The sequence below is a fragment of the Dendrobates tinctorius genome, unplaced genomic scaffold (genome assembly GCF_039654945.1).
Source record: "Dendrobates tinctorius isolate UK_male_01 unplaced genomic scaffold, ASM3965494v1 ptg000032l, whole genome shotgun sequence".
Taxonomy (NCBI): Eukaryota; Metazoa; Chordata; class Amphibia; order Anura; family Dendrobatidae; genus Dendrobates; species Dendrobates tinctorius.
Window position 1 is genome coordinate 14,482,339 of NW_027361700.1, and position 17,665 is coordinate 14,500,003.

At 41.1% G+C, this 17,665-nt stretch overlaps 2 protein-coding genes across 2 annotated transcripts in view; one reads left to right on the forward strand and one right to left on the reverse strand.

The window, feature by feature from the left end:
- The window catches only part of COPZ2 (COPI coat complex subunit zeta 2), a 35,144-nt gene extending 18,216 nt beyond the window's left edge, over positions 1–16,928 (forward strand). Inside the window, exons 4-7 of the mRNA XM_073572431.1 lie at positions 5,912–5,967; positions 9,912–9,989; positions 14,339–14,390; positions 15,605–16,928. Of these exons, the coding sequence (XP_073428532.1) occupies positions 5,912–5,967; positions 9,912–9,989; positions 14,339–14,390; positions 15,605–15,700 (282 nt within the window). The 3' untranslated portion in view covers positions 15,701–16,928. The remainder of the gene's footprint in view (positions 1–5,911; positions 5,968–9,911; positions 9,990–14,338; positions 14,391–15,604) is intronic.
- Positions 1–17,665, reverse strand: part of SNX11 (sorting nexin 11) — a 193,379-nt gene that overhangs the window by 77,961 nt on the left and 97,753 nt on the right. The window lies entirely within an intron of this gene.

Here is a 17,665-nt window from a genome sequence, read left to right on the forward strand (position 1 = left end):
GCAGCTATACAAACTCCTCCACTGTGTCGCTATTTGATTCTCCTTCAGCGTGAATCGTGATTTTCTTGTGCCAGAGGAGGTGTATGAAGCTGCCAAATGGTATTTTGTGCCATGGTTGGCAGTATTGTACTATAAGATGACAGCAATGAGGATCGCTGATTGTGGCTAAACAATTCATTCACTAGGGTTCACAATTCTCAGTTGTCTGATTTGCTGAGACAGTCAAATGTTAGAAAGATTCGTCCATGAGAAAAAAAGCAAACTTTCAGTTTTTCAAAGGACATCTGTCACATTTTCTTCCCCTAGAAGGTTTACCTCTCTACCTCATATGGAGCTGTTATCTAAAAATCTAAGAAAAAAGCAGCATTTCCATGAGGCTCAAAAGAAAACAGTGATTTATTCCATGACCATACCAAATATAAAAGGCTTTCTGTTAAGCCAAAATGTTATGTAATTTGGGCATGGAAGTACCGTAATCACTTTTTTATTTTTTTACATTTGAACAACATGGAAATTCTGATTTTCCTTTGATTTTTGCATATTGCGGTCAGTAGTTCTGGAAACTTGCAACCACATTTTTCATTAGGCCTACTTTATGTTATCTATGTATCTATCTATGTATCTATCTATCTATCTATCTATCTATCTATCTATCTATCTTTCTGGCTTGAAAAAGGTCCACATATTCACAGACCGAAACATTGCTGAGATGGTCTAATAAAAGTAGCTCTTTTTCCACTGTGAATAGTGTGCTGCCTCCATTTTTGGATTTCTATCTATCTACAGTGGGTATGGAAAGTATTCAGACCCCTTTCAATTTTTCACTCTTTGTTTCATTGCGGCCATTTGGTAAATTGAAAAAGTTCACTTTTTTTCTCATTAATGTACACTCTGCACCCCATCTTGACTGAAAAAAAAAAACAGAAATGTAAAAATTTTTGCAAATTTATTAAAAACGAAAAACTGAAATATCACATGGTCATAAGTATTCAGACCCTTTGCTAAGGCCAGGTTCACATTGCGTTTAACCAGCCCGTTCAACGCATAGCGTTGACGGGCTGGTTAAACGGTATAGCATAACGCGATCTCGTTAGCGCTAGCAGTGACGGAGCCTCAGACGCTGCAGCCTGCGTCCGAGGCTCCGTCACTGAATGACGGCACATCATGAACGCGTGCCACTTTACGGCATGCGTCGCAATGGGCCTGACAATGGAGGGCAATGGCAGCATTAACGGACTGCGTTACACCGCGTTATGCTGCGGCGTAATGCAGTCCGTCTAATGGTATGTGCACACGCTGCGGATTCTGCTGCGGATTGATCCGCTCGGATTTTGCAAAATCTGCAGGTAAATCTGCAGGTCAAAAGACCTGCGGTTTATCTGCAGATTAGCCTGCGGTTTTGCCCTGCAGTTTATCATCTCTACAATGGAGGAGATGGTAAACCGCAGCGGAATCCGCAGAAAGAATTGACATGTCAATTCTTTCTGCGGATTAGAAACTGCAGCAAATCTGCGCGGAAAAATGTGCACCCTCTGCACTGCGGTTTTCATTTCCCATAGGATATTATGGTACTGTACACCGCAGCAGAAACTGCTGTGGATCCGCAGGGCCAAAACCGCTGTGGATCCGCAGCAGAATCCGTAGCATGTGCACACACCCTAATGGACTGCCTAAACGCAGTATAAACCCAGCCTAAGACACTCATATTTAAGTCACATGCTGTCCATTTCCTTGTGACCCTCCTTGAGATGGTTCTACTCCTTCATTGGAGTCCAGCTGTGTTTAATTAAACTGATAGGACTTGATTTGTAAAGGCACACACCTGTCTATATAAGACCTTACAGCTCACAGTGCATGTCAGACCAAATGAGAATCATGAGGTCAAAGGAATTGGCCAAGAAGCTCAGGGACAGAATTTCTATACCCACAGGCCTGAGGGTTTTACCGTATATTTGGACTAAAGCGAAACCGCCAGCCTCTCTTAGGCTAGATGAAGTAACTAAGACTACATTGCGTATTAAAAGATTGGTTATGGGAGAGCTCCCGGAGGACACCTTCCCCTCGACATTGACACCGATCGGTTCAATACCCTATCTGTTGGAATTAGACTTTCAAGACCCATACAATCTATGGTCCAACCTTCCTAGAGAAACGTTGAATAGTTTTTATAGTAATAGAATCTTGCGGGAGGGTTTTTGGCCACCGGATGCATTGACTCAACCAACAAATTTTTTACAAAAACAACACATTAGACGTACACTTTTACAGTTTGGACGGAAATTCCCATCTAAATCTAATTGGTCCTGGTTAGATATTATGATAAAACTTCCATCCCCACGGCTAAAAATTCTATCCCGCATTTACTCACATCTCATCTCTCCGAATATACATTTTAAACCTTCGTTTATATATTCTTGGGAAATGGAACTCAATACCACGTTTACAGAGGACCAAATATCGAAAATGCTGTTAAACGCTCGGGGTTTTTCCAGGTGTGTACTCCTGCAAGAGAATTCTTATAAAATATTAACCAGATGGCATTTAACTCCGGCTAAGTTATTCCAGTTGGGCCTCGCGGATAATGATGATTGTTGGCGATGCCTTAATTCTAGAGGACACCATTCACACATATTCTGGGACTGCCCTAGACTGAGGGTTTTTTGGGATGGAGTGGAACTAGTTCTCAAAAAATTAAAACTAATAAAGGTTAATCTTAAAGCCACGGAGGCTCTCTTTTCATGTCCGTCGAAGGACTTTCTACCAAAAAAACATGGTCTTCTCCCACTGATGTTGAGTGCGGCGAGACAGTTAATAGTTGCTCATTGGAAAGATATAGCTCCTCCCACTTTGGGAGAATGGTATGCTAAAATAAATCAGATTTTTCGCTTAGAGGAGCTGTCTAGCTGGGAAATGTATAATCATAGATCTTATGTGTTGACTTGGGCCCCGTGGAATAGGTATTTGGAAGACAACCCTCCTTAGGGGCATTTTAGAGTCTCATGGGTTTACCTGGATTCGACGGCTTCTGCACTGGGGTTCCTGGCCTCTCCGATCAAATATGATAGCCCTAATGTAATGTGCTATGTTATTTTCTGAAATGCACCCATTCAGTGTTTGTACTCATGTCGTCAACCACATTATGTTAATGTTGTTGATATTGTTTATGATTATGTACCCTTTTCCCCTTTTCTCCCCTACCTGCCTCCCCCTTATTTTTTCCTTCCTCTTCGCCCTAAGCCAACCCTTAAGTAATATTTCGCCAAATGCATCTGAGAAATGGTGTTGTGTTTAATGGTGATGTTTAAAATTCAAAAATAAAGAATTTACAAAAAAAAAAAAAAAATTTCCATACCCACTGTATCCATCTATCCCATATCTACTATCTACGGTATCTTACAATGTACCGTATAATGCATCCTTCCTCACTAAACCTATGAAACCGACCATAATTATAACCTATACACAATGTTGTGTTCTCAGTACCACAAATGATATTGCTGAACTAGTGCAAATCATAGTTCCAGTGGCAGGTTTTCCCCATACTAGAGACATAAAAACCTCATACACATTCTTGCTACCAGAAGAAAGCACCTGCAAATGTGCTAGCTGCAGTGCCAATATATCACATCATACTTAGCACCATTTTTGTTATTTTTTTGTGTGCCAAAAGAACTAAGAAGAGAGCACAGTCTGATTTCTGCACCATTGCTGGCATGTGTCTGGGAAGTAAGGAGCAACATAAAAGAAACTGGCAAGCCATGTGGGGCCAACATTGATGCCAAATGTCCTCAATCTCCTGTACAGTATGGAAAAGTTTGGAATTTTTTTTAAATGTCCATAAATAAAGGATGTTTGATTTTTTTTTTAGGGAATACTGTTAGGTATTTACTTGCGTATCCCACTTTCCAGTTGCGGTTAGGAATTTGCAGGTCTGTGGCACCCCCCTTACCCTCAGGTCAGTCAGGGAACTACACCTAGGATAAGTAGTTGCCAGAAAGGTTGCCTTGCCATGTCCTGGCTATTGAGCACTCTGCAGTGAGGGCGGTATGTATATTCCTAATCTCAAGCAGGAAATACACACATAAGCCTCCATTCTGTCACTGCCAGGGTCTCCCAAATCCCCCAGAACACTTTGCTGCACTAGCTCCTTCTTTGACATGAAAAACCAATATCCGGTAAGGAGACACCCACAAGGTAGCGTAATTTAGCGCAGAGGTTGTGGCAGTTCGTTCTTAGAGCAAGGAAGAAAAAACTTGTACATTTACTCCAGCAGATATAGGCAGTGTTTACAAAAATACAAAAGAGGTTACAAAAGAGACAAAATACAGTATACACAGACAGTTAGAAATAAAAGGGATTAAAATAAGAACTTACACATCTCCGTTATTGGTATGCTGTGTGGATGTGGGGGAGGGGAATTTTCCCAGAACGAAGGGTACAAATGCACAGCTTCCTGCAGCTGCTTCCCCAGGCAAAAGACCACTTCCTGATCGAGCATCCTAGATTTATACCTTTCCCTTGCTGATCTCACTGGGGAGCTGAGCTAGAGGATATACGCCCCCTTCTAAAAGTTCTTAAAAACTTCTATTTGTCAAAACTATTGGTGAAAACCTTAGAAAGAGACGACAGGGGTATCCTTTTTCTTATTACAACATTATCTTTCATTTAAGACCAGTCATGACGTGTTTGGGAGGTGCGGGCGGGCAGAAATCCATTTCTCAGTTTTTCGCATCCGCGCAAGCTCCAAAATGCTGCTGTGAATAGCTTTAATTATACCGATTGCGGACATATATTTGTCCTGCTCCTATGATTATTCTGTGTTATTAAAATCTAGTTTGAAGGAACAAAGAAAACATGTACTCAAACCTTTACTTCCTGCTTGAGCTGACCAGGATCTCACATTACACAAGCTGGTGTAGAGGGAGCGAGAGGCGAGTGGACATTCCAACAGGGGGGAAAGGAGGGAGGGAGATAGAATTATACAGTGTAGGGAGAGAAAGAACTGCTGCTACTTGCCTGCACAAGAAAAGTCCAGAGTTACACTGCACCAACAAAATAGGGGAAGGGCAGCATGAGCCCTGGAATTGTACAAAGAATCTTAGGAATTATTCATATTTTCCTTACAAGTATCAATAAGGTTCTCACGTGCTGCGCCAATTCTCCGGAATGCCCTACCTCGGACAATTCGATGAATTCTGGGCATGGTGTGGGCGGAACGGTGTGGGCGGCACGGTGGCTCAGTGGTTAGCTGAGGTCCTGGGTTCGAATCCCACCAAGGACAACATCTGCAAGGAGTTTGTATGTTCTCCCCGTGTTTGCGTGGGTTTCCTCCGGGTACTCCGGTTTCCTCCCACATTCTAAAGACATACTGATAGGGAATTTAGATTGTGAGCCCCATCGGGGACAGTGATGATAATATGTGCAAAACTGTAAAGCGCTGCGGAATATATTAGCGCAATATAAAAATAAAGATTATTATTTATAATTCTTAATACCCATAATTTTAAGCATGGCCTAAAAATGACCTTCTTTAAACTGGTTTATCACAGTTTTTATCATTTAACTACTGCGTCCCCCCCATTTCCTTGGATTATAAGCCTGTGAGAAGGTCCCTCTTGGTATCTGTTGAATTATGGGTTATTCTCTAATGTCTTTGTTTGTACAAGTCTCCTCTGTAATGTAAAGTGCTGCGGAATATGTTGGCGGTATAGAAATAAAATTATTATTGTTATTATTATTAAGGTTATCAGCCCTGGTCACCATCTTTATTTCGTATGGTCATACAGTCTCACGGGTTTGTTACAAACAAATAAGCTGTTGTGAAAGTCTGTAGTGACTGTGTAGTGTTTTGACATCACAAATGATAATGTTTTACATGGTTCAGCACAATAATTGTGATATCTGTCTTCAGTTGATGCTTCTCGCTGCACTGACATGTCTATGTGAAAGCCTTTGCCATGTACTGCGGTGAGTAGAGCACGTTTGTGTGCATGGCTTATCTATCACCAGACACAATAAATACATAGAAATCATCACATATCTCAAGTAAGAGCGAGATTTTTGTTAGAAAAATTATTTGTTAAAAGGAACCTGTCAACTGATTCATGTTGCCCAAACCACGAGCAGCATGAGTCAAAGCCTGATGCAGGACTGGAAACAAATAAGTTTTTTTCAGAAACAATCTGGCATGTCAGAGAACAGATCCGGCCTGGGACTCAGGCTAGTCCAGCACCACTCATCTTTGGCTTGTCTCAGCACCACTACAGGTGATTGACATGTCTCTCCCATAGCGAGAATCTTTTCAGTCACCTAGAGTGGTGCTGGGAAGAGCTGACCAAGAGCGGTGTTGGACTGGTCTGGTTGTAAGCAGGTTGCGGGATGCAGTGACGGACAGGAGACAGAGCAAGGGTTAACAAATTTAACAGTTTTAATTTAACAGTGGGTTAACTCCTCGCAGGAAGTTAAATGAGGGTTAAACAGTTCAATGGCAAGAATAGGTAAAGTTATTGAGCAATAAACAAGACAACGGCAGTTCTTTAAATCACTTATCGTGTCAGAGGCTTCCCAGCCCACAAATGAAGCTTTGAAGTCAGTAGCGCCACTAACGGCTGGCACGGTGCTGTTCCAGTGGGGGCCTGCAAACACGGTCCGTCTGTTGGCGGCAGCGGTCGGTCTCCGGCACCTTCCGCTGAGCCCCTTTCCGTAGATTGCTGCAACCAAAGCAAACAGGGTCGCAGCACTGACAAAGTCCAACGTGGACTGACAAGGTAGGCCGCAAATGTCTGTCCAGTATTCGGCTTTCTCTATGCGGCACGGATACAGTACTCACGATCAAGGAGCCCTTGTCACCTTGCTCCCTGGTAACTACTGGGCACACGGCACCTCGCTCTCTCAGGCTTTTAAGCTTTCATGCGGTGCTCAGCTGAACAGGGCTCTTGGCTCTCTCCCTGTTACTGCAGCAGGCTCCGGCAGCATCCTGGCATATGGCCAGCCCCGTTTCGTCTCGGCCCGGCTACGCACCCCGCGGAGCACGCTGCACACACCTGGCCTCGCTCACGGCTGGCAGGAAACCCCCCAACGCTGCGCGCGCTTTCTCTTTTAACCGCCCCCTAAAACTTCCGAGTCAGGGCATCTGTACAGGCCTTTTTGCCTTCCCCCAGGAAAGAAGGGACGCAGCATCGACAGTTCCAGACCTGCAGCCCGGTCTTCATCCTTACATGGTCTCCGGCTATGGTCCTCAGTCAACTATTTAAAGTAACTTTTCTCTGAATTGCCAGAGTTTGTGAGAGAAAAAAACTATGTAAATGCACTCTTTCCAATTCACACTGCCCGCAATTTGGGCAGCGTAATCCGGGTGACATATTCATTTTAACTGCCTTGAACGCTATGCCATACGTGGAGTCTAGAATCATCACAGTTTGCTGTTGGTCACTTTCATCCAATGTAGCCTGTCTGTTAGTTGGGATTAGTCATGATGATTCTTGTAAGGCCCCATTCAGACATGCATTTTTCACATACGTGTTCTATCCATGGTTTCCACAGATAGAATACATAAAGTATATAGGGCTGTTCACAAGTCTATGACCTAATGTCAGCAATACCCCCGCCCCAAAAAAACCCGAGACGTCCATTTTTGTTCCTGCTTGCGAATATATCTCATCAGTGCAAGGCTACTGGTCAGTGAGAAAAATAGATTGCTCGCAGAGGCTGCCTTATGTAAAAAAAAAAATGGTGCCACAGTGCCACACTGATGGTAAAAATGTACACATGGACCAAAAATGGATGAAAATCACATCCAGCACAATGATGAAGTATGAGTCTTTTCTTTCCCATATGCGAACCCCCCCCCATAAATCCTCCCTGAAAAAGCAATGTTTGAATGAGATTTGTATATATATATATATATATATATATATGTTAAAACTGCCCTAACAGCAAGACTGTCTTTGTTTCCCTTAGCAACCAATCACAGCAAAGCTTTCAATTTTCAAAAGTACTGTAGAAAATAAAAGCTGTGCTGTGACTGGCTGCTATGGGCAACATAGACAGCTGCTGTTAGGTAAGTTTTTAAATCTCCTTTTTGTCCTTTAAATCCTTACAGTTTTCAGGATCTCTGCCCATTTTCAGTACATTAAAAAAAAATATCTTGTTCACATTTAAGGTTTAAAGAGACTGCACAAAAATGGGGAAAAAGCAGGAGTGTAAATATTCCCATGCAAATTATATGCACATAATAATAATAATAATGATAGTAATATCAATTATAAAATTGTGTCTCAATATACCATAGTTTCTTAATGGTGTATTCTAGACAAAAAAAAAGTCTTTTACAGCCACTGAATATTTTCAACCAGCAGATAAAAACTTAAAGGGGTTGTCCGGGCTTTTCACATAATCTCAGTACATATTTGGGCTGCAGAATGCTGACAATAAGTAATTTACCTTCTGTGGCCAGTTTGCATGGTTTCCAAGATATGATCTCTTGCTTCTAAGAAAAACGTCCAGGGGGGTGTGTTCTGGCATTGAAATGAGAACTGGTCGTTTCCTCCTACTCTACTCCAAACATGCCCTCTATAGCAACAACCCCACCCTCCATAGCTACAGGCCCTCCCCAACCACATGAACAAGCCTATCCCTCCTCACACAGTAACAAATCCTCCCCCTCTAGCAGCCTCATTGCAGAGAGCAGGACAACCCAGCTGCTCCTCCCCCAGACACACGCTGAACAGTGATCTATGGAAAGTGAAACTAGTGAGGCGGAAACGACCAGTTCTCATTTCAATGCCAGAACACACCCCCCTGGACGTTTTTCATAGAAGCAAGAGATCATATCTTGGAAACGCTGCAAACTGGCCACAGAAGGTAAATTACTTATTGTCAACATTCTGCAGCCCAGATATGCACTGAGATTATGTGAAAAGCCCGGACAACCCCTTTAAATTAAAAATAAAAAAAAAATTACTGCCAGCAAACAGTTTTTAGCATTGTTGATTTGTGCATTCACATGTCTGCCTCTAAGTTGTTTTCTGCTCTATAACATTGAGGCTTTGTGCCCACGTTGCGTTTTTTTTAAGGGTTTTTGATGCGTTTTTCGGGGTCAAACAGCATCAAAAACGCTTAAAAGAACCATCCCATTCATTTTAATGCATTTTGGCCTTTTTGTGCCAATGGATGCGTTTTTTAACGCTAAGGAAATGCTTAGCGGTGAAAAACGCAGCATGTTCATTAATTTCCGCTTAGGTCCGCGTTTTTGGCTATTTCCTATAGTTCAAAAGACACGTGGAAAAGAACGCGCGTTTTCTGGGAAGGAGACCCGTTTCCTGAGTGTTTAAAAACGCTACTGTGGGCACATAGCCTAAATGTTGGACTTGTTAGATCTGTCTTCTTTACTGACCCAACCCTTTAATCGTTCAGGCCTAAAGGGAACCTATCAGTTCAGATAACTTTATTAACCAGAAGATATAGGTTTAATCTGTAGACTAATAGTGTTATGAAGGTGCCTGGCCCCAGTACTGAAAGTGCAACACCCAGGAGAAAATGAACTTTATGGGAGCTGCCAGCTTTAAATCATAAAGGCATGACTTTGACTGACAGCTCGCTCAGCAGTGCAACAGTGTACAGCCAACTGTCAGTCAGTGCTGGGGCACTAACAGCTGTAGCTCACAGTATACTGAGTGACGACTCTAGCTGCGCCGGCACACCTGCAGGACTGAAAGCCGACAGCTCCCTTGAAAAATAAAATTATTCCTTCTGGGTGCTGCACTTTCAGTACAGCAGCCAGGCATCTTTATTACTCTACTAACCTGCAGATTAACCCTGTGTCTGCAGGTTAATCGCGTTATTCAAACTGACAAATTCCCTTTAAGATGATGGAAAAGTCACTAATCTGATCTTATTTTTCTCATCCACAGGAAGCATGTAGACAGGAATTTGCTGTTGGAAAATATGGACACAGTTTTTCTGATACTTGATGAAATTATTGATCAGGGGTAGGATCTTACTTATATACTTTTCACAAGATTTGATAAACAGCATAAATGTAATATCTGACAAAATATAGTGCCAGCAAAGTGCTCCCTAATACACAGTATAAACAAAAGTACAGCTAAACAGAAAAATCCACCCTTGTAAACAGTGGCAGCGTAATGCCTCCCTCTACTGCGATGTAGAATTAAAGGGAACCTGTCAGTAGGATCCACCCTTCTAAGCTGTTTACATGAGAATGTGGGTCCTAGAAAGCTCAATAACATGATATCTTGATATCTGCGATCCGATGCCTTATTCCAGAGAAATCAACGTTTTTCTTAATATGTATATGAGCTGTTAGGATCTACCGTATATGCCGGACATAGACCTTCCTGAGAATCTGCCTCCAGAGATTGTTAAATGAAATGGCCGTTACCAGTCTGAGATATGTAATAGCTGCTCTCTTCTCTCATAATCACACATAGCTCTGCACTGAGATCAGATATAATACAGTACAGCAGAGTTGAACCTTGTCTCATTACAAACACATCAAGCACATTTGCAGCTGCCTTCACACAGCGCTATCAGCTCTGATGTACAGCCCTTTGTCCACACTGCCTGTGAGATGCAAGCTGAAGCACTGTCAGAGGACAGCAGCTGCAAATGTTTTTGTAATGAAACAAAGTTCACTTCTGCTGTGCTTTGTTAGCTCTGATCTCACTGCCGAGCTGTTTGTCATTATAAGAGAAGAGAGCAGCCATTACATATCACACTGGTAACGCCCACTTATATTTAAAAAAAAATCTTTAGAGAGATATCCTCTGAAAGATCTGTGTCCGGCCCATAGATCTTATCAGCTTATTTGCATGTAATAAAAACGTGGATTTTTTTAACAAGACATCGTATCTCATATCAAGGTATAATTTTGTTCAGCTTTCTATAGAATGCATGTCCATATGGATGGTTTAGGAGGCTGATCCTACCGACAGATTTCCTTTAAATTATACAGCTCTGTCTGTCTGCAGCCACCAAAAAGTGGAGCTCTGTGCATGCATATTTACATAGCAGTCAATGGTAATATAGATTCATACAGTTGTGCTCAAAAGTTTATATACCCCGGCAGAATTTTTGCTCTCTTGGCCGTTTTTCAGAGAATATGAATGTTAACACCAAAACTTTTTTCTCCACTCATGGATAGTGTTTGGGTGAAGCCATTTATTATCAAACTACTGTGTTTTCTCTTTTTAAATCATAATGACAACAAAAACATCCAAATGACCCTCATCAAAAGTTCACATACCCTGGTGTTTTTGGCCTGATAACATGCACAAAAGTTGACACAAATGGGTTTGACTGGCTACTAAAGGTAACATCCTCACCTGTGACCTGTTTGCTTGTAATCAGTGTGTGCAAAAAAGGTGAGTGAGTTTCTGGGATCCAGACAGACTCTTGCATCTTTCATCCCTTCAGTGCCGTTTCTGGATTGTGAGTCATGGGGAAAGCAAAAGAATTGTCAACAGATCTACTAGAAAAGGTAGTTGAACTGTATAAAACAGGAAAGGGATACAAAAAGATATCCAAGGAACTGATAATGCCAGTCAGCAGCGTTCAAACTGTGATTAACAAATGGAAAATCAGGGACTCTGTAAAAACAAAACCACGGTCAGGTAGATCAACAAACATTTTGTCCACAACTGCCAGGAAAATTGCTCGGGTTAAAAAGAAAAACCCACAAATAACATCAGCTGAAATACTGGTGTCTCTGAAAACTAGCGGTGTGGCTGTTTCAAGATGCACAATAAGGAGGCACTTGAAGAAAATGGGCTGAATGGTCGAGTCGCCAAAAGAAAGCCATTACTGCGCAAATGCCAGAAAGTATCTCGCCTACAATGCGCAAAACAGCTCAGAGACCAGCCTCAAAACGTCTGTAACAAGGTAATTTGGAGTGGTGAGACCAAAATTTAACTTTTTGGCCACATCCATAAACGTTACATTTGGAGAGAGGTCAGCAAGGCATATGATGAAAGGAATACCATTCCTACTGTAAAGCACGGAGGTGGATTGCCGATGTTTTGGGGATGTGTGAGCTACAAAGGCACAGGAAACTTGGTCAAAGTTGATGGAAAGATGAATGCAGCATGTTATCAGCAAATACTGGAGGCAAATTTGCAGTCATCAGCCTGGAAGGTGCGCATGGGACATACTTGGACGTACCAACATGACAACGATCCAAAACACAAGGCCAAGTCGATCTGTCGCTGGCTGCAGCAGAACAAAGTGAAGGTTCTGGAGTGGCCATCTCAGTCTCCTGACCTCAATATCATTGAGCCACTCTGAGGAGATCTCAAGCGCGCAGTTCATGCTAGACAGCCCAGGAATTTACAGGAACTGGAGGCTTTTTGTCAAGACGAGTGAGCAGCTTTACCATATGAGGAAATAAAGAACCTCATCCACAAATACCACAAAAGACTTCAAGCTGTCATTGATGTTAAAGGGGGCAATACAAGGTATTAAGAAATGGGGTGTGTGAACTTTTGATCAGGGTCATTTGGATGTTTTGGGTTGTCATTTTCTATTTAAAAAGAGAAAACACAGTAGTTTGACAATAAATGGCTTCACCCAACCATTAACCATGAGTGGAGAAAAAGTTTTAGTGTTATCATTCATATTCTCTGAAGAAAGGTCAAGAAAGCAAACATTCTGCCGGGGTATGTAAACTTTTGAGCGCAACTGTATGTAATATCCTCCCCCAAGTGGCAGCACATTTAAGGATACTGCAAAAGCTGCAATGTGCTACCAGGAGTAATATCCTCTATGTTGGGAAACTAGTAAATAATATGGGAAACTAGGAAAATATTTGCAAATTGTAACCGCAAAACCAGGTCAGTTTTGTAGTATAAGTGAAAATATTATGATGCCTACTGATAAATAAAACCAGAAGATGAGAAATTATTGGCATTCCACAAGCCATAGCTCATATACCCAATCAGTACACCATGTTCTAAGATATGTTCCTGCTGACGGAGGGCACAAGCTGCAGAGCATTAACAAATGATTATTCATCTCTAGGCAAAATATAAAGGTAAAATTCTCCTTTAAACTAAACCATCTTCATGTGGCGCGCTGTATTATCAATCATTGGTGTTTTGGTTGCAGACAAGTCTCTGTCCTAACCCAAACAAATAGATGCTAAGTACAGTGGACTAATTAGCCAAGCACTTATGGAAACTTTTAATTTAGCAAAATATTTCTTGTAAGTGCCTTCATGAATTAGTAAAGAATTGTGATCTAGAAGTAGCCTGGTTTTGGACTCTCTCCAGAATCTCTTCATCTACATTCTGAACTGGCATCTAAGAAATCCTAGCGATGACTAGAATTTCCCTGATCTCGATTAGTAAAGTTTTGGAAAGTCCTTTTGTTGCAAAACAGAATTAGATCAGTCTATCTTTTTGTCTGCCTAATTATTATTTTTCCTGGTCATTTAGGCATGGGAATATTTTTTTTTTTTCGTTGGGAGATGGAATTGTATTATTCTAATGACACCATTTTTGAGAATATACAATGTATATAATAACTTTTGTTGATTTTTTAATTATTGGGTGGACAGAGTGGTGATAAAGAGGATGTCTGTACTAACAAATTGATGATCTGTTTGTCAGATCAATATCAGATGGATGAGGGGCGCTCCAAGGCCAAGAACTTCTGCCGACCAGTTGATCTCCTTCAACAGACAATGTACATTATAGAACAATGCTTTTCAATACATTGTTTGATGACTTGTACTGCACCTTAGTGAACGAGAGCAGATAACAGCTGACACATGGAGGTGCCCGGTGTTGGAACCCCATCCATCAGATCCAACAGATAATTCATCAATATGTTAGTTCTGGACAATTCCTTTAAATTTAGCCTGCAGGCCGTTACTTTTACAACTATAACCATTTGGTATAGTTTTACTACTTTTGCATGGTAAGAAGAGGTTTTTTTTTACACGTTTAATTTTATTTTTATTAAAGCTTTATTCAACTATTTTTAAAGTTTATTTTAGTCCCTGTTAGAAACCTAGAAACAAATTTGCTGGCCACCTCTTTAGTACCTTTCAGTACTTCTGTATTGCAGTGTATTTTGACTATTCATGTTCTGGTGACAGCGCACGCTCAGCTCCTGTGCCTGCACCACTTTACTGTAATGGTACAGAGGTCAGGAACAGACCTCTGGTTCTCGATGTACTATTACAGAGCAGTGCAGGAATCCGTTAAGCGATGCACTCATTTCTAAAGGTAGAGTCCACAGCAGCGTCAGTTTGTAAGGTTTTCCTGCCCTTGGATTAAGCAGATATAATGTAAAATCTGTGTTCAATGCTGTCTTTTAGTGTCATTTTGGAATGTGAATCCCAGCAAGTCGTTCAAAGGCTCAACTTCAAGGTGATAATCACTAAACTCTCAATTCTATACTAAGCAGCGTTCGTTGAGTCTTTCCATGTTCTCCGCCACAGTCTGTGTTGTTTTATATAGCCTATTCACATATGTGTACAATAAAATATAGACTTATTTTACAAATTCTGCATGTGCTACTTTCATCCATTTTGCAGAAGGAAAATTAACATTCAGATCAATTCCGAATAGCCCTTCAGGACTAGGTCTCATTTATTGCACTTTGGCTTGAATTATGGGGGACATAATGAATTCGTATTGCATGTTATACTATGGCCATTTAGTTCTGTGTTTGGTTCCAAGTTTTCTTCCAAAGGTTTAAATTCAGTGATTCTAGGAGGTAATGTTTTTCCTTATGCTTAACAACCCCTTAAAGACAGCTTCCTCGCAGTAATGCATGGATGGGTGCTAAATCAGATAAATCACCTCTTGTGGTTCTGCATGATGGGATGGAAGGAGTGCATCGCTTCGCTACATTACTTTGTATTTTATAGAGGACACTTGCTTAGAAAATGTTGTCTAATACCTTGTAAAAATCCCCGAGTTCCCCTGATTATGCAGCTCTTTTATGCTTTCTGGTGCTTTGCTCCATCGAAGAGATATTTACGTTTGTTGTTTTTGTAGTGTAGTATGTGAAATTTCTGCTAGCAGCTCAACTGGGCTTCCTTCAGAGTTTTCTCTGTGGGTGTGCAAAGTCACCGCTCCTTCCACAGTGCTGCCAATCACAGCACTTGCAGTCTAGCAGGATTGGCAGCATTTAGAAGAGAGGGGTGAAATTGCATGGCCCCGAGAAGAAATAAAAAAGTTCCCACTTTGATCTGCAAGCAGAGATTTCACATACTGCTCAAAGCAACTAATGTCTCTGCAAAGGAGTGAAGCAGCACAAAACTGAAAAAAGCTGCAGAATCAGCGGAATTTAGGGATTTTTACAAGTTATTTAACGCATTTTTTTTGGAGCAAATGATATTTCCTCTTTACAAACGCAAAACTAAAACTGCTGATAATTACTAAAACCAGAAGAATTTGCACTACTTTGGTCCAGCTGCCACAGAGTACGGAAGAGGACTCCGGACCATGGTAGTGCAAATCTTTTTGCCTATTAGAGATGAACAGATACTTGGCACCTCTAAGACCCTGCTTTCACGTTATAACAGTAGAACACAACCATTCCACCTGTCACATTATTATTGATCGCTTTATTGCAGACGGTGTCCGAACAAGCGTTTGGCTTTGTGCTCTTTGATTACATCACTGGCAGCAATGAGCAGAGAGAATGCCAGAAGAGAGAAGCGCTGGAGTGATTGATGGAAGTTATAGACCCAAGAACGATGGTGGGGGAAAAAGTCATGGGACCTTCCACATCTGCACCCTGTAAAATTATGTGTCTCATATATAAAAACTCATGGAAACCAAGTGTGGAAGATCTGACTGACTGCTGTCCGCAACTTCTACAGGCTTTAGTCTTTTGTAGGCTATAACTGCACAGTGTGTGGTTTGGAGTTTATACATCTGCATATTCAGTTTTCTTTTTTTGCATTATATTCAGTTACAATGTGCAATTTTATCCAATAAGTTTTATGGTACGTTAATTACGGAGCAATATATTTTATCTAAGTGTATACTTAAAAGATTGGAGCAGCATTCTAACAATGATGAAAAAATGGATTTTAGTAGGCAGAGCATTCTCTTGTCATTTTGAGCCGAAATGTCACATGGACTGATTAATATCATCTCACTTTATAATGCTGCCCCCATTGTTTGCATTTATTTTGAGGTTTATATACATAGTATATTCAAGAAAACTATCCAGTTGATAAGATGATTATAATTTAACTATTTTTCAAACTGTGTTCCTACTGTTATCAACTCGATGCGTTTCTAATCTTTGATAGCTACCCAAAAGAAAAAGTCCATCTGGGTAAGGTCTGGTGACCATTTTGGCCATTCAACCAAGCTTAGTCTACCTATCCACATATGGTAATTAGAAATAAAAAATAATATATGACCAGATGCTGTATGTTTATAGATTAACCCATATACAGTTGTGCTGAAAAGTTTACATTCCCCGGCAGAATTTTTGCTTTCTTTTTCCAGAGAATATGAATGATAACACTAAAACTTTTTATCCACTCATGGTTAGTGGTTGAGTGAAGCCATTTATTGTCAAACTACTGTGTTTTCTCTTTTTAAATAATGACAAACCAAAACATCCACATGCCCCATTTCTTAATATCGTGTATTGCCCCAACTAACATCAGTGACAGCTTTAAGTCTTTTGTGGTATTTGTGGATGACGTTTTTGATTTTTTCAGATGGTAAAGCTGCCCACTCTTCTTGGTAAAAAGTCTCCAGTTCCTGTATATTACTGGTCTGTCTAGCATGAACTGCGCGCTTGAGATTTCCTCAGAGTGGCTCAATGATATTGAGATCAGGAGACTGCGATGGCCACTCCACAACCTTCACTTTGTTCTCTGTAGCCAATGACAGGTCAACTTGGCCTTGTGTTTTCGATCATTGTCATGTTGGAACGTCCAAATACATCCCATGAGCAGCTTCCGGGCTGATGATTGCAAATTTGCCTCCAGTATTTGCTGATTATATGCTGCATTCATCTTTCATTCAACTTTGACCAAGTTTCATGTGCCTTTGTAGCTCACACATCCCCAAAACATCAGCGATCCACTTCTGTGCTTTACAGTAGGAATGGTGTTCTTTTCATCTTAAACCTTGTTGACCTTTCTCCAAATGCAACATTTATGTTTGTGGCCAAAAAGTTCAATTTTGATCTCATCACTCCAGATCACCTTGTTTCAGAGGTTTTGAGCCTAGTCTCTGAGCTGTTTTGTGTATTGTGGGTGAGATACTTTGTGGCATTTGTGCAGTAATAGCTTTCTTCTGGTGACTCGACCATGCAGCCCATTTTCTTCAAGTGCCTCCTTATTGTGCATCTTGTTTCAGCTGATGTTATTTGTGGGTTTTTCTTTGCATCCCAAACAATTTTCCTGGCAGTTGTGGACAAAATTTTTGTAAGTGTACCTTGGTTTTGTTTTTACAGAGCCCCTGATTTTCCATTTGTTAATCACAGTTTGAACGCGGCTGACTGGCATTATTAATTCCTTGGATATCTTTTTGTACCCCTTTCCTGTTTTATAAGGTTCAACTACCTTTTCCCGTAGATCCATTGACAATTCTTCAGCTTTCCCCATGACTCACAATCCAAAAATGTCAGTGGCTGGATGAAAAATGCAAAAGTCTGTCTGGATTCC